General features: G+C 54.8%; 1 protein-coding gene across 30 annotated transcripts in view; it reads right to left on the reverse strand.

Annotated features, from left to right (window-relative positions):
* MACF1 (microtubule actin crosslinking factor 1) overlaps positions 1–26,445 on the reverse strand; it is a 146,759-nt gene that overhangs the window by 46,687 nt on the left and 73,627 nt on the right. For 25 of the 30 annotated variants that reach the window (XM_042793755.1, XM_042793757.1, XM_042793753.1 and 22 more), the window contains 21 exons: positions 26,002–26,151; positions 25,358–25,573; positions 25,100–25,249; positions 24,064–24,297; positions 22,467–22,616; positions 22,154–22,387; positions 21,314–21,541; positions 20,365–20,886; positions 19,830–20,006; positions 19,204–19,327; positions 18,680–18,888; positions 17,978–18,295; positions 17,013–17,179; positions 15,725–15,881; positions 14,805–14,922; positions 13,254–13,316; positions 12,189–12,430; positions 11,606–11,735; positions 10,582–10,781; positions 9,362–9,857; positions 7,273–8,744 (listed from right to left, as the gene is read on the reverse strand). In XM_042793755.1, the coding sequence (XP_042649689.1) occupies positions 7,273–8,744; positions 9,362–9,857; positions 10,582–10,781; positions 11,606–11,735; positions 12,189–12,430; positions 13,254–13,316; positions 14,805–14,922; positions 15,725–15,881; positions 17,013–17,179; positions 17,978–18,295; positions 18,680–18,888; positions 19,204–19,327; positions 19,830–20,006; positions 20,365–20,886; positions 21,314–21,541; positions 22,154–22,387; positions 22,467–22,616; positions 24,064–24,297; positions 25,100–25,249; positions 25,358–25,573; positions 26,002–26,151 (5,757 nt within the window). The remainder of the gene's footprint in view (positions 1–7,272; positions 8,745–9,361; positions 9,858–10,581; positions 10,782–11,605; positions 11,736–12,188; positions 12,431–13,253; positions 13,317–14,804; positions 14,923–15,724; positions 15,882–17,012; positions 17,180–17,977; positions 18,296–18,679; positions 18,889–19,203; positions 19,328–19,829; positions 20,007–20,364; positions 20,887–21,313; positions 21,542–22,153; positions 22,388–22,466; positions 22,617–24,063; positions 24,298–25,099; positions 25,250–25,357; positions 25,574–26,001; positions 26,152–26,445) is intronic. The other 5 variants (XM_042793752.1, XM_042793751.1, XM_042793750.1 and 2 more) reach the window with 2 other exon arrangements.

The following is a 26,445-nucleotide window of genomic DNA, read 5'->3' on the forward strand; positions in this document are numbered from 1 at the left end:
GATTAATAAACTGCTCTGGAGGCTCTTTAGGAAGTGAGGTAAGCGTGTTATCATCCAGAGAATCCTCTGGATGGGAGACATTTTAAACCACTCCTTCGGCAGAAGAATTGGCAATTGTTCTTGAAACGCTGTGGTGACTAATCCGAGCCCGAGCCCTTCCCCAGAGAAGCCCCTGTCTGCCCCAGACCCAGCGGCCACAATCACTCCCGTCGCTGGTGGCGAACGGCGACTCGCTCGGATGCCGGGGGTGATGGGCAAGTCCCGCGTCCGCTCCACCTCGCGCTTCCCCATGGACCCCCCTCCACGGCCGCATCCCGCTGGGACCGAGCTCCTCTCCCTCCTCTGCTCAGCCCTCGCAGACAAAAAGCTTCCCATCTCCTCCTCCCTCAGCTCCTCAGCTCTCCCGGTCTTATGCAAAGCTGGTATTTTTAGTATCTCCTGGAAACACTGCAAAGTGTCACCACCACCAGCTAACGAGCGCTCCTGTGAGAGGACATTCCTACGGCCATCTCCCTCAGCTGAAACCTGGCAGGGTCGCCGAAGCATCTGCAAGTGGGTGGCTTTGGAGCAGTGACCCAAGCCGGCTCCTGAAAGGGAACATTTCATCACAGCCTAATTGTTTTATGGTCAAAAAGAAAAAAAAAAAAGCCTCGCTATGATTTGGTTGGTCTCAGCAGTTCTTGGCTTAATTTGCTCTCGTTCTTGGCTTGCTCGGGATCAGGGAAGTGCCCGTGCCTCTCTGCCTGCCCACTGACAAGTCAAGGTCAAACTCATCCGCAGCTTGCCGAGGAACGAGCACACCAGCAACGCTCCCACCGGGGAGGACAACCTCCAGGGGCAAGTTTGCTCTTCCCTTTGCAATAAAATTTATTTCCAAGGAACGAGGAGGCTGCAGGGGCCGCTCGCACTCAAGTCCCTCTTGTGCAAACACGTTTATTAACAACACCCCCAGATTAGCAGGTTAGGAGGGCACCAAACACCACCAAGGCTTTGCAGCTCTGTTCAGGCCACTCTCCCCAGCCAGGTTTGGTGACAGCTCCGTCACCCGGCACAGCCCGCGCTTATCGCCCCCCATTTATCATCCTCTTCTCCAACGAGGGGAGATGGTGCCTTTAAGGCAGCTTAACAGCTGTCAGAGAGGAGGCATTTTTGCGTGTGTTGCTGATGCTGAAAATACTAGCCAGAGATACTTTAAGTAGGTCTGGAAAGCGTTCAACGAGAAGACACCATTGTGCAGCCTGTCCCCACTCCCAGCCCAGTCCCACCCAGCTGCTCCCAACCGGACGACTGTCGGGAGCTGCACGCATTCCTCCGGGGGCACAGAAGGGTTAAAAATACCCTCGGCCAGGCTAGGGCACAGCAAGTGGCAGTGTGTCCCTTCCCTGCCCCATCCCATCCCAGAAACCCACCTCCCCTCTCCCACCCACCCCTGAAGCCCCCGTCAGCGTTGCACCCCCACCCATGGGGTATTTGGCTATATGATTGAGTGTGGAGTTACCAAAAAAAGCCTCCCTGGAGGCCCAGGCCAGGTGCTCGGGCATCGCCTGCGAGCACACATGCCTGCTAGTGGTGGCAAACGTGTCATCTTGAGAAATGAAGGCTTTGAGTGTAAATGCTTTGGTGCCAATACCTTGCCCCATCAACACACAGATTTGCTCCTGCTCTCCAGTTCAGCCCCGCGATCCCGAGATGGGATGCTGGTTTTCCTCTGCCCGCCCTTGAGAGCAGCTCGGCAGCAGCGGGAGCAGAGCCGCTGGTCCCGGAGATACAACCACAGAGTCACTAAGGTTGGAAAAGACCTTTAAGATCGTCATACGTGCATCTGACAAGGGAAGATCACAAAAGGTCACTTGTGCAATCAGGGACCGTGCTCGTCCCCAGCCCGCCGTCCCCCAGCTCTGCAAATGTAAAAATTCTGGGGAAAAAAACCCCACCCAATTTCAGTCCTCCTGAGAAATACCCACCCCGTGAGACACCGAATGGCGCTGGGCAGTCAAGTCCCCATCCCACATCTCTCCCAGATGTCCATGCCCCGTGCAATGACAACAGCTCACGCAGGGGATGTGGTGCCCAGGAGCACCCTTGTACGCCCCCCCCCCCCCCCAAAAGGGGTGCCACGTGCCACCGGCAGCCCCCTCTCCCGAAAATCAGCAGCACCTGGGAGAAACCCAGGGACGCCGGGCACGAGGCGAACAGTTATTAGCAACAGCAGCATTTCTGATCGTGCCGTTGAGTCAGCTGCCCATCTGAAAGGTTGGGGGGAATTAAGAGAGTCATAAATAGAGCGCCGAAGAAAGCCCACGTCCTCCTGCTGCAAAGGGGGGCAGCAGCAGGGAGGGCGCGGGAGCCCGTGCGGGCTCCTAACGAGCCCTGGCTAATTGCTGCTTTTACTTAGGGTGAAGCGGGGAGGACCCGGAGCAGGGTTAGACACAGCAGCAGATGAGTAAGTCTGTGTAGGGCTTTACTCACTCACTGCATCACCCCTCCTGGGATTTCTTTTCTGATTTCTTTTTTATTTAAGCAGACAAAGAGGGTGCTGGAGGCACAAGGGCTCCACGGGCCCTGGACGACCTGACCTGCTCTAAAATAAAATGGGAGTGCAGCTTCGCTTATCGCTGTCTAGGGATTCTCCCTCCCCCCTTTCCATCCTCCGGCATAAAACTTTTATTAGCGTGAAAGAGCAGTGCCCGAGTTCATCGCATTGAGCAACTCTGGTTTCAAATAACCTCCCCAAAAATCCGCGGCAGGAGCTCAAAATCCCATCTCTTCCCTCCGCTCCCCAGAGCCGTTGCCTGTGGGGGGGTCGGATGCGGCGGTCCCTTGCTCCCCACGGCAGACCCCCTCCTGCTCTCCCCCCACCCCGCTCCGTCCGGGGCGAGGGTGGGGTTTAATTAATACTCAGAAGCGAGAGCCGGGATAAGCGGCGCGGCCTGTGCCAGCTGCGGCAGGTCCCGGCTCGCCGGCATTCCTCCGCCGTGCCCCCCACGCCGCCGGCAGACGGGGGCCGAGGGGCAGCTGCGGTGACGGGGGGCGAGGGGCATCGGGTCGGGGGGGGGGGGGCCGGCAAGTCGACGGAGTTCCAGCCACGCGCCGAGGCATCGCCACGCGCCTGCCCCTTCTGCCAGCTGCAACGGCACCGATCGGAACGCGACGGCGACCGTTTGGTTACGTCAAGTTTGACGTTTTCCTTCGGGTTTTGTTTTGGGTCAAGTTCTCCAGACTTTTGCAGAAATCCCTTCTGGCCATTGAGCATAACTCAGAAGGCCGGCAGGCTGCCCTGCTCCTGCTCTCATCTTTGTCGTGGGGAGGGAAGTGTCCCCAGGGAAGCAAAACCACTCTGGCATGATACGGATGGGGAGGCAACGGCGTCCTTCCCCTCCCGAGCATCGCTCTGTATTGCAGCAAGCCTGAAAAAATCTCTGCTAGCGCCTCTGACCCAAGGCTGAGCGTTACGCTCGGCTTTGTAGGTGAAATATGGCAACGTTTGAGTTTGTCCAAAACTACCACGGTGAGGGCCCCAGCTCAGAACTGCCAACCCTAAGTACTAGCCAGGCTTTGAAACCCAAGTTCAAAATCCACTGTGTAAAAGATAAAAGTAAACAAACCCCAGGCTTGAGCTCGCTTAGCCAGGAGGCCAAGCCACCCCAGCACAGATGTCTTCCCAAAAAACACCAAAGAATCTGACTCCACCAGCTCTCCGCAGCCCAGGCTGTTGGATGCTCTTTGGCCAGACAGGAGGAGCCCGTGCCTGGGGCTTTCTGGCACCACAGCTCCAAACCAGCAAACCTCACCTCTGCTTCTCGAGCGTGTAAAGGAAGATCAGCCACGTGTTATATGCAAAGCACAGAATTAGTTTCCTAATCTTTAGGAGGGAGGGTTGTAACTCGGGGTCTTCTAGCTCGGGAGTTGCTGATGCTGGAGAGCATGCGATGGAGAAAACCCCTCTGTCTCTGTGTGACCCTCCGTCTCTTGTCTGTACCTGGGGAATCGCTTCCCTGAGGAATTCTGCTGTTTGCTAAACTGAATCAACATAGCTGTTATGTTTAGTAACATTTCAACTGTAGCTCATTTGATTCCAGTCATTAAAATTTAATATTAGCGTAAGCTTTGAGAAACCTGAGTGGAGAGAGCGGAGGGGGAAGAGCTGGTGGCTGTCACTTGTCCCTTGTGCCAAAGAGCCTGACTCGGCCGTGTGGTGCTCATGGAAACACAACACAGGAAAGTTCTTCCAGCTTTTAGTACCCCTTTTAGACCAAAAAGGGGCTCCTCAGACAGGCAGCAATGGAAAGACAGTCACTTGGGTTAAACTCGTGCTGAAGCCCAGGAGTTAAGATGAGGTTCTTCTGCTCTGACAGCTTAACATAAGCTAAGCCCAAGCTATTTCTTCTGCAGCATAGCTGTATCTGAAGCGACCCACCAGGATGGCCATATAAGCACAGACTCCAAACCGCAGAAATGCCTTTCTGCTGCGCTTGATCTCACCACAAAACTAAGGGCTAAACTAGACGACCCCTTAAAGTCTCTTCCAGATAGATTTCTTACAATCCTCTAACAAAGTGCTGCTCCGAACCAGTCCCCTACCTGCTCTTCTTCCACCCCTTGGAAGGCCAGGTCCACCCCGCATCGCCATCCTGCCTTCTGGTGGCCGTGGGAGCTGGCGTGGGCTCAGCCCCTCAGTGCAGCCATCCCCACCGTCGCACCCGCTCGCTGAACTGAAACACCTCTTGCAGACAAAGCTTCCCCCCAAGAAAGATCCGAGAGCTGCTTCCCAGCCTCCCGCCTCGGAGAAACCCGGCCAGGAGGAGCATTTACAACGGGAGAGGGCTCGTCCCTCCCGTAACCGGGATTAGTCCCTCTGGGATACGGGAAAGGGGCTGGGGGAGAGAGAGGAAATGTGCGGGTGTCAGTTCTCCAAAAGTTAAGGGTTTGTTGTAGGTTGTGGCCTTTTGGGGCAAGTTTGAGGGCTGTTTGTAGCCAGGAAAAAAAAAAAAATATATATGGGAAGTTTCAAGTGTCAGCTGCTTCAAAAGTCATCTGTTCACGGCCTCCATCAGAGCCTTCAATATATCTTCTTTATTAAAATCTGGACACAATGAGTCCAGAAGTGCCCACCTTTGTCAGGGCTGCATTGGCAACTTGCCTGGAGCCCTGGGGCCATGCCTAATTTGCATCTCATTTACACAGATGTTCATTAAAATTAATGCCTTAAGACATAATATCTGCCTGCACTTGAGCCTTCTGGACAGACGGACCGCGACCGCTCCCGGAGAGCCCGAGCCACCCCATCCTCCTCCCCACGCTCAGCTGCATGGTCCCCACGCCACCCCAGGGAGCACTGCCCAGCTGAGGAGCTGCCTCTGGTCCCCCTGGACACACTGTGCCCACATTTTGTTTGCAATCCAAGAAGGGAGACAGTTGTGATATTGTCTTAGGCGCTGAGAAATAAAAGTCTGGTGCAACCACAAAAAGCCCCTCGTGTTCCCCGCTGCCCCCAGAGCCCAAGCCAGACTCCTCCACCGTTCTCCCTCCCGCACGTATAGGGTAGGTACAGTCTCTGCCCGTACACTGCGATGCCCTTCCACGTGCAGATCAATACCTGGGATTGCATTTGCCCTTAGAGAGAACCGTAAGGTGATGCTTTGCAAAGATCGACTCTGAAACATTTACAATTCATGCAAAAATGCCTGCTCTCTGGATGCACCGCGCATGGGTGGAACGCTGCTGCGTAACTGCGATTGCTCCATCCACCCTTCTTACTTCTCCCCCATTTTATTCTCAGCCATTACACAGCAAAACCCTACCATCACTGCTGCAGCTTTCATTTTTCCACCAACAAAGACCCCCCAGCTACAGCGCACAGCCTCAATGGCCAACGAATGACTCCTGGTAAGGACAGATCACCCCCCCAAAAGCACCCTTGGCTCGTGCAGTCCAGGCCGTCGTTGTCTTAAAGGGTCATTCTCAAGGTCACTGAGATACAGACCATTTGCAAGCACTACAATGGGTTAAGCTGCGCCTGCCAACCCTGCTCACCAGCCCGGCCAACCAAGCAATCTGCATCGATGCTGGGTTTTGTCACCGTTTCTAACAAGAGCTGCTCGGCCAGGAATAATCCCTTCCCTTGCAGGAAAGTTTCACTGGTTTTAAGGACTAGAAACTCCTTTTTGGATATATTCGTTCCAAGCAACTGTGTGGTATTTAATGATGAAGTTAAATCTTTTCCATCAATCTAAGATCAAGCCAAAACACTGCCCAACACAAGAGTTGATCAGATCAGATGAGTTTGAGTTTGCCCCGTAAGCAACATTTCCAAGCTCTTTTTTTGGATAGGCAACCCCCAAAACAGAAGTACCTTGTCCTGGTGAAGGTTTCACAGAGCTATTAAGTGGTGGAACGGGATCAATTAGCCATGAGATGAAGAGTAAATGGCTGTAAAAATGCCTCCCCCTCCCGCCCCGCATTAACACCAGGAAACGAGCAGCCAGATGTAAATCAGCCTGATCATCAGCTACCGAGCATATCAGTAATAGAAGTTTCACAGCAAGGGAATTTCTAAGCAGTATTAATATAATTAATGTAGTGTAACAGCATGGCCCAACACCATAATACTGTATAAAAAAATAGCACACTCCAACTCTTCCCTCTCAGCATTTCATGCAAGCCTTGCTGGTCTCCATCAGCTCTTTGATGGAAACGTGAACCGCCCACAGCAAAACTTTGCCTTAGTTTTATTCCCTGTGTGTATCCCTTGTCCCACAGTTTATTTGTGGCTTTATCAGTACCCAAGGACCCCAAAACGGACATAATATGTGGCCCAGACAAAGTGAACAACAAACAGTAAGGGTGGGCCGGGTAGAAAGACCGCAGGATGATTCAATCTGGACTCGACTCTCAGGTGATGCCAACTTACAGTTCAGATGGACTCAAGAACATCCCTCCCTCCCCCAAAATCTAAATGCCAACCACCTCTACAAGCCGACAGGGTACTGGCATGCCAACATTACACATCGCAAGTCGAACAGGGAAAAATTTTTTTCCTCGCAATCACAGAATCTTCCTGCACCTTTTCACCACAGACTATCAAGTCCAGCAGTTGACCTTCTATTCTGCAGAGCAAGGATATTTTACTACACTGAAAATGCTGACATACAGCAACAAACCACGAAGCCGCGATAGCTTGAAGACCAGAGGCCCTACACAAAAGACCACGACACTAGACAGACCTTCAAATTCCAAATACCACTTAAGAAACATTATAGCACAAAGACTTACCTTGAAGTCTGCCAGCTGCTGGTTGATGGTTTCCACCTCTGTTCCCACCACCCACTGCAACGCCTCGTTCTCCTCTGCTGCGGTTGTCATGTGGGTCAGCTCCTTCAGCCTGCTGTAAAAGTCCTCGACACGAGACAGTGTCGTTTCTACCTGCTCCTGACGGTTCCTGCCCCTCTCTGTCAGTTTGCTGCACTGTTTATTCAGCGTCTCCAACTCACGTTTCAGTCCTAATAAATCGGGGCTCCCTTCGTCCTCCAGCATCTTCTTACATTCGCTCTCAGAAGCTTCAATGTCAGACTTCAGCCTGTGGAGTTTGCCCAGGAACGTGCGAACGTCCTCTGCTTGGGACTGAAGGCTGTCAGTGTCTCTCCCGGTGGGGCCCATGCTATCTAGCTCATCATCGAGGTCCGCCAGTTGAGAGAACATCTCCCTGACCCGGCTACTGAATTGGCCGATCCCTTCAAGTTTGTTTTCCATGAGCGTACAGCAGTCATTTACTTTCTGCTTCACAGCTCTGAAATCCTGCTGAGCCACCTCAGCTTGGCTTAAGAGCTGAGAACAGTCGGACCCGTCTGGGGCATCTTCTACTAGACCTTGAGTGAAGTTTTTCAGATAATCCACCTGTGGCTCCAGGGCCTGCAGCACCTCCTGTTGTGCCCTGAGCTTCTCCAAATTCTTGTTGCTGCAGGCCTGTGGCCCTAGTGCATCATAGATCTCCAGCTGGTGCTTCGCCCCTTCCAGCTTCTTCTCAATGTTCTTGAAGCTCTCCTGAAACTCCTTGAGCCTCTGTGACATTTCTTCAATGGAGCCAGTCTTGGCTTGCAGCTCTTCTGTGATGGCATCCATCTTCTGATTGATGCCAGCCTTCTCATCCCGAATGTCGTCCTCATCGGTTTGAGAAGCATCAATCAGGATGTCGGCAGCGCTGTTCAGCATCTCCAGCAAGGAGCGGCGCTTCTCCACGTCACTCAGCAAAGCCTTTGATCTCAGAAGAGTCGCTTCCAGCTGCACCGGATCCAGAGTTACTTCCAGCTCTGACATCTTTGCCTTGCAGTCCTCCACCCAAGGCAGGAGGTCTTCCGTGTGCCGTTGGTACTTCTGAGCTTTCTGCAAACAGTCCTTGAGCTTAGAGTGTCTATCAGCAGCCTGTTTGCTGAGCTCTTCCCAGTGTGTTTTGAGGCTGACCAACTGGTTTTGCAGAGTGGTCTTTTCTTCCCCAGGCTGGACAGAAAGCAGCAAAGACTCTCCCTCGGCTACAATCATCTCGTAGGAGCCACTGTGTTGGTTGAGGCTCTTCTGGAACTCTTCTTGCTCCTGAATCTGGCTCTGCAGCCTCTCCAGTTTAGCAGAAATAGGTTGGCTCCGAGCTTGCTGGCACCGTTTGTCATCTAGCCAGGTCCTGAGTTCATCAAACATATGCTGGAACTGCTGGGAACTTGCAAGCGCAGTCTGCAGTCGGTTCATCCGGTCGGCTGAAATGGAAATAAGATTAGAACGCAACAATTAAGCTGAAATCAAATAAGCAAAGTGCAATTATTTAAAATCATCTGAGATGCACCAACTGTGTTTTGATTAACAGGAAGGAGTTTTCCATTGCATCACTAGCCTTTTTGCCCACTGATTCATAAATTTCTTAAGTAGTAAGAGGCAATGATAACGCAGTAGTCTCAGTTCCCCCGACCGGTCTCGAAATGCGGCCTCTTAGAAACCAGAAGAGGCATCCCAAAGTTAGAGGGTGGCCACTGGGTCTTCTCCAGGCCCCATTTCTGAATTCAGGAGCCACCTGGGTTTTTTTTCCAAGCACAGCACACGCCACACGGCTGCAGGCCAGACAGGCTCGCTGAAGAGCCACAGCAGTGGGACTAAACATCTCTGCTCGCTCTCCAGGCTCGGGTTTGGCTGGAGTGTGAACTCTCCAGTGCTTAGCCCCACCTAAAACTCCCACGAAGCACCCTAAAAAATGATAAATGGTGCTCCCCCTACTATTCTTAGAAACACAGTGATGGGAGAGCCCTTTGGCAAAGAGCGGGGGGGGGGGGGGAAGTTTGACATCCAACATCTCTTAAGCAACTTCCGTGCTCTGTCTCACCTGCCAGGTCTTCCAGCCCTTTGAGAGGAAGTGCCACCGTCTCCAGGCGTTTCCTTAACTCATCTTTGAGATACTGCTCCCCGATCAGGACAGAGAGGTCATCACAGAGGGTCTGAGCCTCTGCGATCTCCTCTTCCAGCTGCTCCAGGTCTGAGCGGATCTCACTGGTTTCCTCCAGCTGCTGTTTCACGGCGTCGGGCTGCGTGCTGATGGCAGACTGGCCGCTCAGGCGCTGCCCAACCGCCTTCACCTTCTCGGAGAGGCCCTGGAGGAGCTCCTGGTACTGGGTGCTCTTTACTATGGCTTGGTCAATTTGGCTGGAGCGGGAGTTGAGGCGTTCCATTAGCTCCGACCATTTCTGATTAACCCCTTGGAGTTCTTCCCGCACCTGGTTAGTGGATGGAGAAACGTCTCCAGGGCCAGTCAAGATGCTCTGAGCTGCCTGGTTGAGCTGCTCATGCTGTTGTCGGCGCGCCTCAAATTCCTTCAACATAAACTGGAACAGAAATAACATAAAAATGTTTGCATAAAACTGACAGCTCCGAATACACACAGTCAAAACAAACCAGACCTTCAGGGGCTTTATCCAGCCCATGGAATCAGTAGGAACAAGCCCTGGGGCGGGATGGCACTGGGGCTGGGTTGACCACGATTGACTGTGACCTTGCAACTTAAAAAGCTGGGAGAGGTCTGCGACTCCAGGACTTTGCTCTCTCTCTTATTTGTCCTACCGCTGTGTAATGTAACGTAAACCAGTTAGATGAGGAGGAAATCTAATTATGTTAACTGGGGCATTTGATTTTATGATGTGGCCGGTTACGGACATGTTAGGATTTAGAAGCAGGAGGTATGGAAAGGGCAGGCTGCCAGGCGGAGGGGCAGCATTAGCAAGTCCTGCTGAGCATCAGCACAGGTCTTGTTTAAAGCAATTTCACTCTCCGAGCGGGGCCAAGTGATTCACTGATGAGTCAATCCAGTGCGGGGAATCGAGCTCAAGCACTGCACCCGTTTCGAGTTATTCACAGTACTTTGCTCCCAGCGGGGTTTGGAGGACTTGGGAGAGGAGCCATGAGGTCTCCCGACACTCACTGCATGGCAGAGCTCTTGCAAGACAAATAATTCCACGTGCAATCTTCCTCCTCACGTACCGGATGAGACACCCTCCCCTTCCTCCTTGTCCCGAACCCACCGTGGAGATGCGTGGGCAGCTCCCAGCTCACCTGGACCTGCTGCTTCTGTGCGGTGAGCATGTTTGGGTCGATGGAGAGGGGTCCCAGCACGCTCATCATCAGCTCCTTCTCCAGAAGCCAAGGGCGCAGCTGGGCTTCGGCAGCCTGGAAGGTGGCCAGCTGGTTCACTGACTCCTCCAGCTTCTGCTGCCGCTCGGCCGTCGCCTGGCTGGCTCTTTCCCACCTGCAATCTGAAGCACCGGCCGTGTTGGCAGTGGTTGTGCTCCTGGGCAGCCCACCCCTCCATCAAGAAGGTTTTTTTACCCTCCCCATGGTTTCCCCAACAGGAAATCTCCTCGGCTTTTCAATAAAACTAGCATGGCTCTATTCACTCTCCATCTAATAAGCCGTTACCCATTTCTAATGGCTACGTGGTCTTGAAGCTCATAGAAAAATAACACCTTGCAAGCAGGATTTCTGTGCTCTAGTCACTACTGCCACGAGCTGGTCTGACCTTGGGTGAGCCATCTCACATCCCTGGCTCGATAAATGAGGATACTCTCATGTGTATCAGTCCTCACACAGCACATTCAGATCTCCTGGACGGAGAACTCCGTAAACACGTTCCTGCTATTTCAAAGAAGAGAATCTCTGGGCTTCCTTTTAAATACACAGCCTTGTTTAGTAAACATTTAATTTCCTAGGATAGCCTTACTAATGACTAAAATTTTATATCAAGCAGTGAAGCTTTTAATCAAAATAATCAACTTGTGTCTCTAATGCTTTTTTTTCCCTCCCTTTCTTTCTTTTTTTTTTTTTTTTTTTTTTTAAGAAGTAATTTAAGGAGGCAGGTCTTTAAAATAGACATCCATCATAGAGATTTCATTAATCACAACAGTGCTCATCTCAGGAACACCTTGTACACCAGACAGCTTGGAGATAAGTTTGTTATTTACTGAATTTTAATCAGAATTGACTCGGCTCTGCTGTGACTTTGGAATTGCCCTGCAATCCCAAACCACTTCTAATGTGATGTTTCAAGACAGAAGCCTCACTAAGTGCTTCAGGCACTTACTCAGGTCTTCCTGCATCTTCTTCCAGTTCGCTGCTTCTGGAGAATCTGGATATTTCTCCAGCAGGCCAGAAAGTGCTTCCTTTACCTTCTGGATCTTCCCTGAATTCTGTTCCAGTTCAGTCAGAAATGCCTGGAAAATAATCATTTTAACTTCTTCAGATATAGGGCAAAAGAATGAAATCACCAAGAAGGAATGAAGGACCAGCTACAAGCTGGAGTTGGACAATTCCTGTTCTTTGCAATATTTTTGTTCTTTAGCAATACTGTGAGCTAACTTGGCTCCAAGAGCAGGGAAAGGCTGGGAACTGCTTTCCAGGAGAGAAGTTGGAGTGACCCAGCAATGAGGGCTACAGATAAGCTCCTTTCCCCTGAGCCAAATGCCTGAAAGCAACAGGTCTAGAAGCCAAGAGGTTGAGCACAGCACGTGGGCTCCTGCTCCACGGACCTGCCTGGGATCCCTTCTGGGGAAAGCCCTTCCTTAGCCTAGGGCAGGTCCTTGTTGCTAATCCTTGTTGCTAATCTCCGAGATCCTTTGGGGAGGAAATGCTCAGATCCCCGTTTTTCACTCTGGAAGAGAAGTTACCTTGTTGTGCTCAGCCTGGGCTCTCATCGTCTCCGTCTTGGTGGGTGAGGAGGAGGCGTCCAGCTCCGACAGCGTTCGTTCCTTCAACTCCAACCACTTCAGCATCGAGCTGGCCTCCTCCTCCACTTCTTGCATCTTCTCCAGCATCGCCGAGAGCTGCTGCTGGCGTTCCCGCAGCGCCGCGCCAAGGTTCTGGTATTGCTGGGTCACGTCCGACACGTCGCACTGGATCTCGGTCAGATCTGTTCCCAAAAAAAAGCAGCCCGAGATGAGGACCGCTGCCTGCGCTGCCCGGCTTAACCTGGACTATCAGGTACTGATCTAGCCCCGGGCAGCCCCGGCCGGCCAAGCACGAGAAGCAAGAGGCCAAGGCTGCCGTCCGTCTGTCTGCAGAGCCATGTCAGATCATCCGCGCGTCCCGCGCCAGAGGGGCCCTTCCAGCTGCACCGCGGATGCATGCTGACAGTTTGCAAACGAAGCAAATGCCTTCGTGTTTGTGAGGCTGATGCGAGCTGAGCACCCCCCATCCCCCCCCCCCCCCTCCTTGCAATGTCACTGCTAATACAGCGTTAAATAAATTTGACACCAAAATATAAAGCCATTTTTACGCACCTATTAGCTCGTTGAACCGGTGAACTAACAGCAGATAACGGGCAATAATTAAAATTGCTCTTCAAACTGAAGGGTTGGATGCAGTTATAATCCCTTAGAACCAATAAAATTAACTGCAGGCCTTAAAACCATCTCCCATTTATCAGCTCCTTCCCACCATCTGATGGGGTGGTCAGGGTGCTGTCACTCCCCAAAGCTGCCCCCTCTCTGTCCTTCAGCCTGACCTACATCCTCCAGCACCGCCTGCCCGTCCCGTGGCTCTGGCTACCGCGCGGCACGGCTGAGAATTCTCCAGCCTTTCTGGCAGGCTCACTTCGCTCGCGACGGGATGCCGACGGTGTCACACTGGGGTTTGTGTTCTCACGGATGGGAATGCACAGACAAAAACGGACAGGGAGACGGCGAGGCGGCCTCGGCACGCGCGTGCCGGCACAGCGGTGACAGCGAGCTCACCTTTGCACGTGTGGTATCCGTTCACGCTGCCTGCTGACCCTCCCGGAGTGGGCAGCGCGGTACCTGAGCAGAGGGGACGGAGACAGACAGAGGGACAAGACAGACGTGTTAGGAATGCAGACAGCAAGTGACGAACGGCCCTCCACGACACGGACCACACCGGCCACCAAGCACAGACGCGGCGTCTCCACGGGCCTCCTCCCCCTCTCCCTGCCTGGTGCCGATGAGCCCACCGGCTCGGCGCCGAGCGATCGGCATTGGTTCGATTTGGAGCGGGGTTCATCTCTCCCCCTCCCGACACACGGGCACCCCGCGCTTTCCTGGAGCTGCTTCTGCCTGGCTGGACCAGAAGCAGAAGAGCTGAAGCTGCCTGGAGCTGGGCACCCGGCCCAACATCGCCCAGAGACCAGCGTGGACGTGGCTCCTGCGTGGACCGTAATACCGGGGACCACTGGCCACCTCCACGCATGGAAAGCTGCTACCCTGAGCACGATTTTGTGAATTACGGTGTCAAGTGAGACTACTAAACACCTCCCCTGAAGAGATTAACTCCCCCACATCCTCCTTTTCTAATGAGATGAAACTATTTAAATCCGCCTTGGTGCACAGACACGCTCTCTTTGCCAAGAGGCTCCACGCAGGATGCACCAGTGTCCCCTCCTTGGACACCAGTTATCGCAGCTACGCTCACAACCAAAAGGGGATTCATCAGAAACATTATTGGGTAAGTCTCTCTCTTTCTAACCACACATTTTAAAGCTTTAATGGATGTTAAGGGGCTGCAGCTTTGGTCACCCCGCGCGGGTGACCATGTGGGTCACCCACAACAAGCCTCTCCCCGCTTCTCTTGGAGGTTTCCCACCAAACTACTCCTCAGGTTAACCCTAACAAACATCTCGACCATGAATTCCCATAAAAGCCCATCAATGATGAGAGTCCAGGGACTTGTTCTCACAAGCTGGAAGACATCTTTTAGTTGGCTTCCAAACGAACCAGACATAATCTCATTGCTTCACAGACTTAAAGCCAAAAAGGGGACTAGTAAATCACGTCTGAATATCACAGTCTGAAATTTCATCCAGATAGGAAACCCAGATACTAGAGTTTGATCAAAACACTCCAGCCCTCAGGAGGCTGAAGCACATCACCAGGAGAAAGCAGAAGCCACCTCCACGAGCTGCCTGCGGGGCTGGGAGCCTGGACCCCCACGCTGCAGCAGCCTGAAGCTCCCACGCTCCATCCGAGCAGCAGTACGTGTCCCCACGCTGGGCTCACGGCAAACGCAGGGTAATTCAGTGCTCGTTATGCTACAGCAAATTAAGTCAAGTTGGTGGGCTCCGAGCGCTTGGCTGTTGCGTTAATGCAACGAGCACCAGTGACTTGAACGTGGGGCTGAGCCCCGTGATACTCAGACCACCACAGGCCCTCTGAAGTTTGATAAAAAGGGGGAACCACCCCATTTTTTGCTTGAGGCAGGCTCAGAGAAGATGCAGGGGCGAGAGCAGAGGTCTGAGGAAGGAGGCATCGTCGGGAGAGCGGGCTGCGACTCACCTGCCTTGGACGGGGTATTGGGGGCCGTGATCTCCACAATCAGGTTCTCCAGGAGGGTCCCTCTGCGGCCGATCTCCTCCACCTGGGCCCCCTTCCCCTTCCACTCCTCTAGGAGATCCTGCACAAAAGCAAAAGCCGGGACTGGAGGTCGTGCTTCCCCGGCCACAGCCCTCCCTCCCTCGCCCGTCACCTCCGCGGTGACTCAGTGGCACCGGGACACGGCACCCAGGGGTGCGCCAGCGCCCGGCACGCGGGCTGCAGCGGGAAATTGGGCGCCTTTATTTTTGTCGGGGGGGGGAACGAAGAGTGAAAAACTCTTTCCGAACTAGGTCTGTCAAAGGAAAACTTCGTGTCCCTCCCACCATTTCAGGAGCCTCCTTCCTCCTCCTCCTCCTCCCCGCACCACCCAGCCGCGCGCGAGTCCGGTCCCCGCAGCTTTCGGCAGAGCCTGGAAGCGTGCTGGAGCCCGGCGCCGTGCCGCGGGGTGCGAGGGCTGCGGGTGACTCAGCAGACGCTGCTCTGCCTCTGAGTCAAACCCTTGGCATATCCTCATTTAAAGCATCACGGTGCCGGAGAGGAGCGGGGGCTCGGATGACTGGAGGCCACTTTCCACGTCTAGCGAAGGGAAACACTCAGCAAAAACGAGGCTGCTCGGGTCTCCCGCTCCCAAATCCTGCCCAGAGCAAGCAGGGGAGAGGGAAGGGAAACCAGGCAGTGCCCAAAAGGACCTTTGCACTGCTCCCTTCTCCGCACGCCAGGGATCACTGGATGCACACACCCCAGCAGCAACAGGGGAGCCCAGGATTCCTGAGACCATAAACCACCTCCCAGCAATCGGCTTGATGGGATTTATTCCACTTTGCAGCACGTCCACACCAGCTGCCAACTTTCCCAGTCCAGTTCCGGCTCCCTCTGCCCACCTGGATCTGCTGCCTGCGCTGCTGCAGCTCCTGGGTGCCCAGGGAGGTCTCAGCGGGCGGCATTTTGCCTTCGCTCTCCCTCAGCCACTTCCTCACGGCCCCGACCAGCTTCCGAAATTCATCCAGTTGCTCCTGGCAGGACGACGCATCCTTTTCTCTGGGAGTGAAAAGGTTTTTGGAGAGTCAGAGCTCGTGCTTCGCCTTGCAATTACCCCCGCTTGAATGTAGCACAGTTGTGTCTGTAGGAGCCCTTCTTTTTATTATTATTATTAGATGTTGCTTAGGAACAGCACACGCAGTGCCAGCCAAAGCGGGGTGCACGCCGCAGCTCGTCCCTCACTGCTGCTGCCCCCCCCCCCCTCCCTGCAAGCTGCGGCCGGTGGCGTTTTTGGGGCCGCTCCGGCCCCACCACGGTAGTCAACAGCCACGGGACCACCACCGCCAACCTGCGCTGGCTCAGCACCGGGCTCTTTGTCCCCCCGGGGAAGCGAAGCTTTTGGGAAGACAGGGCTCATTCATGCCATCTCAGCCCAGCCAGCTGCAGCCCCTCCTCCCCGGCCACAGCTCTCATCTATTCAGCCCATCCCGGAGGAACAAGGCACCCCTGGACGGGAGCCCCGGGCCCCTCTGGCTCGTCCTCGCCGACCGCAGCTGCGAGCAGCCTGCACGGGGCCGGCCGGAGGCAGCTCTCTGTGCGGTGCTGAATTACTGGGGATTATTAGGAGATTCGTCTGCTTTTCCCCACCACCTTCCCTGGATTCACTGGCGAGTTTGGAGGTACAGCCTAAGAGCTGTGACCCCCCCCCTCCCCTGGGACACAGGGGAAGATGTTGCTCCGACCCTGCTCAAGCTGCCGTGGCCAATTCCGAGCTCGAGCTGCTGCTAAATCCCCGCTTTGTCCTCACTTTAGGGGGACTCTGGGGACAGGCTGCTCTGCTCTGTCCCCTCCCAGAGAGCACGCCTGGGGCAGGCTCCCGCTCCTCCACCAGCACCCCGCTCCCCTCCGGCGAGATGCTCCGGGATGGAGCTGTGGCAGCCCACACGCCGGGGAAACGCACCAACGCCGGCTCCTGCAGCACCAGGAATTTTTCACAACGCCCCCAGCCAAGGCTTTTTTTAAAGCGTCAGCTGGAGCGAGCTGCCTTACGTCTCCTGGTGTGGGAGGAGGGAGGCAGGAAGAGTTCGCTCGTGCCACCCCCCCGTGGAAAGCAGATCTCCACAGGGTCTTGCTTCTGACCACGAAGCCGCCCCCAAACTCACCCCCCCCCAGGGAGTGGCAGGGACTCACCTCTCTTTCGCCACCTTCTGCAGCTGCAGGAAGTCTTTCTTCAGGCTCTGCAGCATCTCCTGCTGCTGGGAGACACCGGGGGCAAAGCCACAGGAGCCCAGCTCCTCAGCAAGGTGCTCCAGGGTGGCCAGGTCCTCCTGGTGCTGCCTCAGCTCCGAATTCAGTTCCTGCCAAGAGCAAAAGGCGATGCCAACCGTGCACCCACCAGAAGACTCGGGCAGAGGGGATGCACTGGACAGCCCCGTGTCCCGGAGAGACCCTCTGCGGGCAGCGCCATGAACTGCACCAGTACCAAACTGGTGGGCACGGCTCAGTCCCACCTGCTTCTCCAGCTCAGCAAATATTTTAAGCAGCTGCGGGAGCAAGTCCCACCTTTCCCGGTGCTGGTGTAAAGGCCAGGCAGCGGATGGGATGGGGGGACCCCAGCCCAAGCCAACTCAACCACACCCCCCCCCCCCAGCACAAGTGTCTGGTTTTATGCCAGCTCAGAGCATTTCTGAGGCTGCGGCCAACCACCCCCCACAGCAGAGCACTCGTAGGAAGCCAGAGGGAGGAATCCTGCGCAGCCATGACCCGCCACCACGACCCACGGCATCTCCAAGGGCTTCGTCACATCCCACACCGCGCTTGCTGCCAGCACTTGGCCATTTTGCTGTATTAACCTCACGGAGTCTTTAACTGGTAAAACCTTGCTATATTTGGACTGGTCCCTAAGAGCCTGGCTAGAGATCTCTTCTGAAAACCAGCCTGGCTCCAGGGAAATGCCATTTCCCTCTCTCACTGATGGAAACAGCCTCAGCCGCTCCGGTCACGCTCCCTTCCCCAAGCAAAGAGCCAGCATAGGTCCTGCGGATCCTGTCAGCCTGGGAATAAGCTGGAGGCTGTTTGCTTGGGAAGAAATCACTGCAAAACGGCCCTTCCATGGAAACTTGAGGCAGGTGGACTCTTCTCCTCCCGCATCTCACCTGGATGTGCTGGGAGAAGCGAGCGATGTCCCGGTCCGGCTGATTCCCAGATGCCAACATCCGCGCTCTGCTCTCCGTGAACTGCCGCAACTTCTCCGAGAGCTGCTCGTACTGCTCGACCTTCGGCAGGAGGCCCTTCAGCGCGTCCTCCCTGTCCTGCTGCTGCTGGCACAGCCGGCCGAAATGCTCCGTCACCTCCGCCAGCTTGCCCTGCAGGGCGGAGGCCGTGGGGCTGTCTGCCGCCTCCATGAACCGCGTCACCATCTCGCGGGTGGCTTCCAGGCAGCTCTTCTGCCTGGCGATGTCCTGCCTCAGCTTCTGTGGTGAGCACACAGAGAAAGGGATGTCGTTTGAGGAAGGCTCTTGAGCAAAACTGAACTGGCACGAAGAGGCTGGGCTGCTCCTGGGAACAGCAGCGCACACTAAGGCAAGCAGGGTCGGGCGCTTTCTATCCCAGTTTTCCTTCCCTTCCTGACCTCCCCGACCCGCTCTGCCTTCCCCGGTGCCTGACATCCAAGCCCTACTTGTTAGCAAAGAAGAAAGGAGACTTAAGTAAATGTTCTGCTCATATCCCTTTTTAGGTTTTTGGGGTTTTTTTTTGTGCTTTCACAATACTGCAGCTAACCCCCCATGACTGCCCGCACAGGTCAGGCCCTGCAGACAGGCATGGTTGAGGCGAGGGAGGTTGGGGACCAGCCGTACCGCGCTCGTGGCGAGCGAGTCCTGGATGGAGGTGGAGGAGAGCGCGGCCGGCTGTTCCCTCTCCAGGTTCTTCTCGATCTCAGCCACCGACTGGAGGAGGCTCTCCAGGCTCTCCTGGACGCTCTGGGACTGGGCGATGGATTTCTGCAGCAGGTCCGAGCGCTCGGCCATCTGCTGGGAGAGGCTCTGGAAGCGACTCACGATGGCGTCTGCAGAGTTCAGCACAAAGGAGAATCAGAGGCAAAGAATGAGAGGCTCAGGGAGCAGCAAGGGTCACCTTTAGCTCCTGCCAAACCCTCACTGATGATGAATCCCCGTCTCCAAGCTCAGCAGTGAGATGGGGGACCCAACGAACAGCCAGCTTGGACCACAGCCCTCCCCACGCGCAAACACAAGCCCTGCTATGTGCCTTTGCCCCACCTTCCCCCCCCAGAAGTGGGAGATTTCATCTTTCCTCCCTCCCTGGTTTGTTTTCACACCCTACAACCATTCCTGTTGACGCAGGTGGCTGCTTTGCTCTGTACCTGTTGTTTCCTGAATGTGTCCGTGGTCCGGGGCCGGTTCCCCTTGGACCTCCAGCAGGGACCGAGCTGCTTTCTGGAGCTTCTCCACCGGCACCTGATGCTCAGCGAGGTCTCCCTGCAGCTGCTGCTTTGACACAAGACAAGGCAAAATCGGCGGTGGGTCACACGCAAAAGATCTGTACCCGCGGGGAGCTCAGGGCTCCATTTAAACCCTGCTGAGGGATCCTGTTCGCTTAATCATAAAATCATTAAGAAAAATAATAACGTAGGTTGGAAGGTCCAACCCCATGCTGCAGGCAGAGCTGGATCAGAGGGTCTGGGCTGTCCCAGCACCCAGCCCCCGTCACGGGGGAGGAATGTCCCCACCGTGTCCCACTGGGATGTCCCCTGTGGCAGTCTGCGACTGCAGCCCCTGGTCCTTGCTCTGAGCACCTCTCAGAAGAGTCTGGCTCCACCTGACCTGCAGCACCGGGACCTGCTGAGCCTGCAGGTCCATCTTTGCGCTCAACCAGATAAAAAAACCGAAGGGGTCGAGTCTCTTTCCTGGTGCTGACTGCTCAGAGCAGCCACCGAATTCCCATGCAGGCTCCAACGCTCCCCCAGGAGATCACCCAAGGACCCCGAACCTTAGCGCTGGCGAGCTGATTTTGCAGAATGGCTGGATCTGAAGAAACCGTCTCCGAGAGCAGTTTCCCAACAGCGGCTTCGCTCTCCTGCAGCCACGTCCTGAGAGACTCCGCCACCTCCTGGAACTGCTGGTAGTGATCCAGCAAGGTGTTCAGGTGGGAGCCAAGCTTGGTGCACTGCAAAGGAGCAACAAGACATAAACGGGAGGACGCACACAAGCACAGAGCAAGCCAGGCACTGGTAGAAAATGCACGGAAATCATCAAGAAAGAAAAAACAATTAAAAAAACAACCTTGCCATATGTGTTAAAGGAATTACAGGAGGCAGCATGTAGACCAACACCAAGACAGAGGGTGTTACTCCTGCCCAAGCCCTGAAGATGACAATCCTTGTCCTACAACCTACATATGTGCTAGAACTCCAGTCAGACACTCAAAAGAAAGGTCCCTCTGCCACCCCTGCTCATTCTACATGTACAGGAGGAAAACAGCCCCCCAAGGTTCAACTCCCAGCCCTGCAAAGCCCTTCCTTTACCTTGGAGTGTAGCGCGGTGTATCGCTGTGTCGCATCCTCCAGCTTGCTCTTGACCACGCTCCCGGACATCAGCGGCTGGGACCCCGCAGCCCCAGCAGCTCCTTCCACATCCAGCACCTTCTGCCCGGACATGGTAACAAACCGCAGGTCGCCTTTGTGGGAGATGACATCTTCTGAGAAGCTCCCCTGCCTCAGCAGCAGCTGCCGGAGGGCCGCGGGGTCGCCGTCCCCCTTGTACATCCCCTCCAGATCCTGCTCCGCCTGCTTCAGCCAAGCCTCGAACTCCCCGTGATCCCGCAAGAACTTCTGCAGCTCCTCCCGCAGGACATGCACTTGCTTCAGCCGCGTTTCCGACTGCGAGAGGGCAGCTGTGTACTGGCCCTTCAGCTCTGCCAGCCGGCCCTGGAGCCGGTCCCGCTCCTCCCCGGCCAGGCTGTGGCCGTGCTTGTCCAGGAAAGCCTGCGCCGACTGCGTGGCCAGGATGACATCCTGCTGCTGGGACAGCAGCTCCTGGTGCCGGGCCTGAAAGATGCCGGTGAGCAAAGGTGATGCTTGTGACCGAGGGTCTCTGCCCACCAGCACCCGGTGAGTGACTGAGCCTCCGCACCCTCCTACAGCACCGGCAAGGTGGGGGGACCCCCCGAAAGGCTGCGACGCAGGCGGGTGCTCTGCCCACAGCAGAGTAACCCCTTCTCTGACCGGGGTGGGCACCTCTCGCTGCCCCGATTGCACCGTGTCATGGCACCCACCCACCAACACAGAGTGCAGGTCGTCCAGGACGCCGGGCAGGGACTTCCCGAGTCTCCCATACAGAAAATCACCCTGGACACACGTTTCGGAGGCCATACCCATCTAACAGCCTGTCCTGCTCCCAGCTGCGTCAGCGGCCGGAGGCAGGGTCAGTGCGTCGGGCTGAAAGCTTTGAGAGGGACGGGGTGTCGGTCCTGACCTTCAGCCTCTCGTACTGCTCATCCAGGCTCTCGGCAGCGCTGTCTGCTCCCACGACGTGGCCGTCGGGGACGTCCCCAGCGCCTGGTCCCACTCGTGCCCCTTGTGCTTGCTCGATGGGGTGAGGTCTGTACTCCAGGAGCCCTCCCTTCTGCTCCAGCGACGCCACCCAGTTCAAAAGGGAATCAATCTTATTGCTGTTCTCCTGCAGCTCTTTGGCAGCTTTCACCTGAAAGCACAAAGGCTCCAGATGAGGATCACCCGTTTTATGCATGTTCAGCAAACTGCTGCATGGGGGAGGGAGACAAAAATCAACAGAAGAAAGACCCCGAACAGTTTTCCAGCCACAGCAAATGTCCGAGAGACTCACAAGACCTCCAAAACACTTTGTGGCTCTCTGGAAGGAGGGAAGGTGCAAAGAAGCTGTGAATAAACTCAGTCTCTCTGCTACATTGCATTTCTCATCCCGATACCACCCAGGGTCCCCACCCCGAAGGGCTGCAACTCCACACACACCCGTGTGAGTGTTGTTTTCACCACCGGCACGTGGAGCTGCCCGATGCTCACTCTCCCATTAAAGGTCAGCCCAAAGGCAGAGCAAAGGGCCTTTTACTCCCCCATTTCCCCCACAACCAGCTCAGCTGTAGCTGCAGCTCTCAAGACATTTCACGAGGGGGCACAGCGTCAGTGCCCCACCTCACCCAGGGGACAGAGAGGAACAGTAAATTTCTTTACACCACATCACCCAGATGAATACCAGGACCCCAAATAAATCTGCACCGACTGGACCTCCCTGTCCACCTCAAGCAGAGCCCGGGGGCTACAGCTCTTTGCACGTTACCTTCTCAGTCTCCTGCTGCACTGCAGCAGACACAGCACTTTCCAGCTCCTTCTGGGCCACCTCTGTCCTCTCCTGCAGGGACCGGTACTGCTCCTTGGCACGCTGGAGCTTCTCCTGCAGTGCTGCCAGCTCCCCAGGTTCCATTTTCGCCTTGTTCTCCTCCAAAAACTCCTCTGTGCTTTTCAAGATGCTGGCGAAGGAGGCGGCTCGGGTGTGCATGTTCCTCTGCAGCTCCTAGAGAGGTGATGCCGTAAGGCTCCATGCGCTCCTGGGGCCTCTCCGCCTTCTGACCCCCGTTTTTTAAAGCACTGACCTTCACATCGCTCTGCCTCTGCTGCAAGGCGGTCAGGTCCCCTTTGCTGGCTGCTCTCTGCTGCCCTGCCAGGGCGTCCTCTGCCTGGCCCAGCCAGCGGCTCAGCTCGGCCAGGCTCTGCGCCCGCGCTGCCTGCTGCTCCTGCAGCGTCTGCGGGCAGAGGGAAGGGGAGAGGGCACAGTTAGGACCGGTGCTACACCTCCGGTCACGCACGTCGCTGAAAAGTAAGGCGAGAGGTTACAGCTGGAGCATCTCCTGAAGATGAGGATGCAGCACAGAAAACGGCTTTTGCAGCTCTCCACGTGCTCCCGCTCCCCCTCCAGCTCACGCGCTGCGGGACGGGGCTGAGGGGCCGAGTCCCTGCCGAGCAGAAGCTGCTCACTGCACGTCTGCCACCATTCGAGCAGGTTTCTCTTAATCTGCTCTTCGAGAAGCCTGTTGAGCTCCATGGTGGAGCTAACGCTCCAGGTCACACACTCCTCTCTCAGGAAACCTCAACCAGAAGTTTCTCTGCTGTTTCCATTCAACCTTATAAACATTAAAACTGCAGCAGGAACTCATCTAATGAGAGGGAACCACCACCTGAGGGCAGGTAGCACCACTGTGGAGCCCCAGACAACCCAAGTAGGCTGTTTTTTTGCTCCTGGGGTAGGAGAGGGAGCCCAGGAGAGAGAAAGCGTTTCTGTAGCTGATCCAGCTCCTCCGTTTTGCTGCCAGAGCACAACACAGAAGCGCCTGTTTGAGCAATTGAGCATGATGTGACCTGAGAGTCCCTGCAACGTTCCTGTTCCCCTTTCCCAGGGAAGATAAATGTTTTTGAGTTTCACTGGGCATTTCAGCAAGGTGATGTACAAACTTGTGCAAAACACTGTGCTTGTTTCTCCCAGTCATAAGATAAACAACAGAAGCAAATTGAAAGAGCCTTCTTAAGAGCTCTTCAGCTGCAAAGCGAGTTCTTCCTGGGTTAGGATGGGCGCACACTCAATCTGAAAAAGCAAAGCAAACTGGTTAATATACACACACACTCCAGAGAGGACAAGCAAGAGTTACAGACAGCAACTGTTAATAAAAAACACATTAATCCTGTCTCGGATAAGAGGATCCATGCAGTGATGGGTGCTGCAGCAATGCAGCAGAGACTGGAGGACTTGCTTTTGTAGCTGCCAGCTGCCTTGACAGATCATCAGCTGTTTCTCTGGGACAGCAATACCTGACTTGTGCAGTGGAAATAAAACATTAAAACTGCCAGGTGTCTGCAGTGGCCCCTCTGCACGGGGATTTTCTGGAGGGCTGACAGAGATGAGGGTTTATTCCACCCAGCCCAAAGCAACTTGATGTCGAGCAGAGGACTGCCCGGCTGCGCTAGCCAGACCTCGGCAGGGCTCCATTTTTTGGAAGCAAAGCGACTTTCCGCCTGGGAGTTACGTGGCAGGAAGAAGAAAGACTTTAGAGGAAGCTCATGATGTGCAATGAGAAGTCATAAATTGTGAGTAGCATGCACATGAAATCCCAAATACGAGGTGTCTCAGCGCACGTTCTTGTGGCCGGGAAGCGCTTCAGCGAGCAAACTGCAGCCAGGAAGCGGATGTCTCACAACCTTCACCTGATCCGTCTGCTCCACTTGCTGGAGACAGACCTGCAGGACCTCCACCCGAGCCGTCACGCGCTCCGACAGGTCCCGGAAAGTCTTCTGCAGCTCATTGAGCAGCCTCAGTAGCTGCCTGCTCTGCTGAGGGGTTAAGTCCTGGGCGTGTTCGGAGATAAGGAACTGGATGTCGAAGGCAGTGGCGTCGAGCTGAGACTTGGTGTCAGCAAGGGGCTCTTTCAGCTCCTGAATGGGAGAGAAAAGACCTGTCAGGCAAAATGACTGCAGCCAGTGCCCTCCTGCACAGCCAGCTTCGGATGGGACACGCGGACGGGCAGCAGTGTGCACCCAAAAGAAGTGCTTCGTCACTGGAACAACATATGCCAGGAACCTCAAATGCTCCCAAAAGCAAACTCAGCATTGAGGTGACAGCATCTCACTGCCGCAGTTTTCCAGGGCTCCTCTGCACCAGGCCCTCAGCACCTTGCCAAGAGGGTGCTTGGACCGTGCGTGTGGGCTGCCCTTGGGTTTGAAGATGACCCAGACCCAGAGCTGCCGGCAGCCCCGGCCAGTCCACAGTGACTCCATGTGCCGCCACCACCTCCCAAAACCTTCAATCCCCTGACCTCCATGCCAAGGTGCAACCAGCAAACAGGAGATGCTGAACTGGTCAAATCCTGAGAGCTATCGCTAGAAGATGAGCAAATGTGGAGGGGAGCCTGGGATCCTTGTACAGTCAATGGAGACCAGGGCAGGCGTGATGGAGGGGGCTCTCAGGAGGAAGCAGCTCTCTCAACAGCCTGACAGGAATCCCTCCTGGTAGCTCAGCCCCCGCCACACACCTGCGTTTGAGCATGTTCCCCAAAGAGCCAAAGCAGATGGTTGGTATATCGTGGAAGCAAATTACTTTGGAGCAAGTACAATATTGTTGCTCCTCCTGAAACAAAGGACAAGGTAGGCTCCAGGTGGGAAGCAGGGTTAAAAGCTTCTCCTCTGCACAGAGGACAGCAACTTCATCAGCCCGGATTAGGGGCATTGCCATGGTTACCTTGTAGTGTTGCAGGCAGCGACTCAAGCTGTTTGCATCAGTCTCGGGGTGGCAATCGCTGTCGTCCAGCGACTCTGTGGTGCTGGAGACCCAGCTCAGCAGCTCCTGAAGTTTGCCCTGGAGGGTCTCATGATGTGCCAGGATTTTAGCCTTAAAAACGGAATTGCATCATTTAAAGAAGGAGCAGAGTGCTCTGGGGAAGGCTGCGGGGTAGGATGCTTGGGGCACAGCAGCAGTGGGGACACTTGCCAGCTCTACCTTTTCAGTTTCTGCCGCCCCACGAAGGTTTTGTAGCCGGGACTCCAGGACATCACTCGCAGAGCTCAGAGACTTCTGGAGGTTCTTGGCATCCTTCTCTAAAGCCTTCAGTAATTGCTCAGGGACTTCTTCAGGGGGGTTGGCCACAATCCACTTCACAGCGTCCAACTCCTGATTCACTGGGAAGCTCAGCTCCTGCAGCTCAGCGCCCAGGGCCTGAGGCAAGACAGCATCGTTATGTCTAAGATATGGTGACTTCATCTTCCCACTACCAAAACTGAGGAAAGGTTTTGGAGACCCAGCTCTGAACGCTGCGTCTATCTGCTAGAAAGATTCATCACCATCCTCCAGCCCTGCTCAGCTGCCAGCACTCCCCTGTCTTTCTCCAGGCTGTAAAATTCATTTCAGCCAAGCGTAGGTTATTGTCTAAACAGGAGGAGAAGGTGAGCCAGAGGCAGTACCAGAGCAGGGAGGGATGGGATTTGCATATAAATGCCTGATAAACCTGAGATTAACCTCCCTGGCTGGCTCCCAGAAGCAGGGAGGAGGTGCAAGGGCTGTGCATGAAGCTGGGGAGAAGGGGATGAGCTCTGTCCTGCCTAATGCCAGCCAAGCCTGGCCAAGCCTGGCCCAGCCTTGCTCACCTCCGCCTGCTGCAGCAGGTCGTGCAGGGCTGCCAAATTCTGCTCCGCTGGCTGCACCCGTTTGATTCTCATCTCAATATCCCGGAGCATGGAGAGATACGATATCAGCTTCTCATCATGCTCCAGACACATCTTCTTGCTGAACATGATCTACAGAATCAAATAGTAAAACAAAACCTCAGATTTAGACAAAAAAAGAAAACAAAGGATTATATGTATCATTCTTTTTTTCAAAGAAATCTGTTAACAACATTCCATTTCAGGGACTTTCCACTCGCTAGTCTTATCTACAAGATTTACTACAGGAAAAATAAAACACATGGCTCCTTTTCCAACATAAGCTTATAAATGGCAAGAGATTGCTGGTGTTACAGTAAAAGTGCCAAAAAGAGAGTCCTGCTTATTAGTCATTTATAAGTAATGCTCTAGCAAAAAGAAGCCACA

This window comes from Tyto alba, unplaced genomic scaffold, assembly GCF_018691265.1.
Source record: "Tyto alba isolate M040663 unplaced genomic scaffold, T.alba_DEE_v4.0 Super-Scaffold_20, whole genome shotgun sequence".
In the NCBI taxonomy this organism is placed as follows: Eukaryota; Metazoa; Chordata; class Aves; order Strigiformes; family Tytonidae; genus Tyto; species Tyto alba.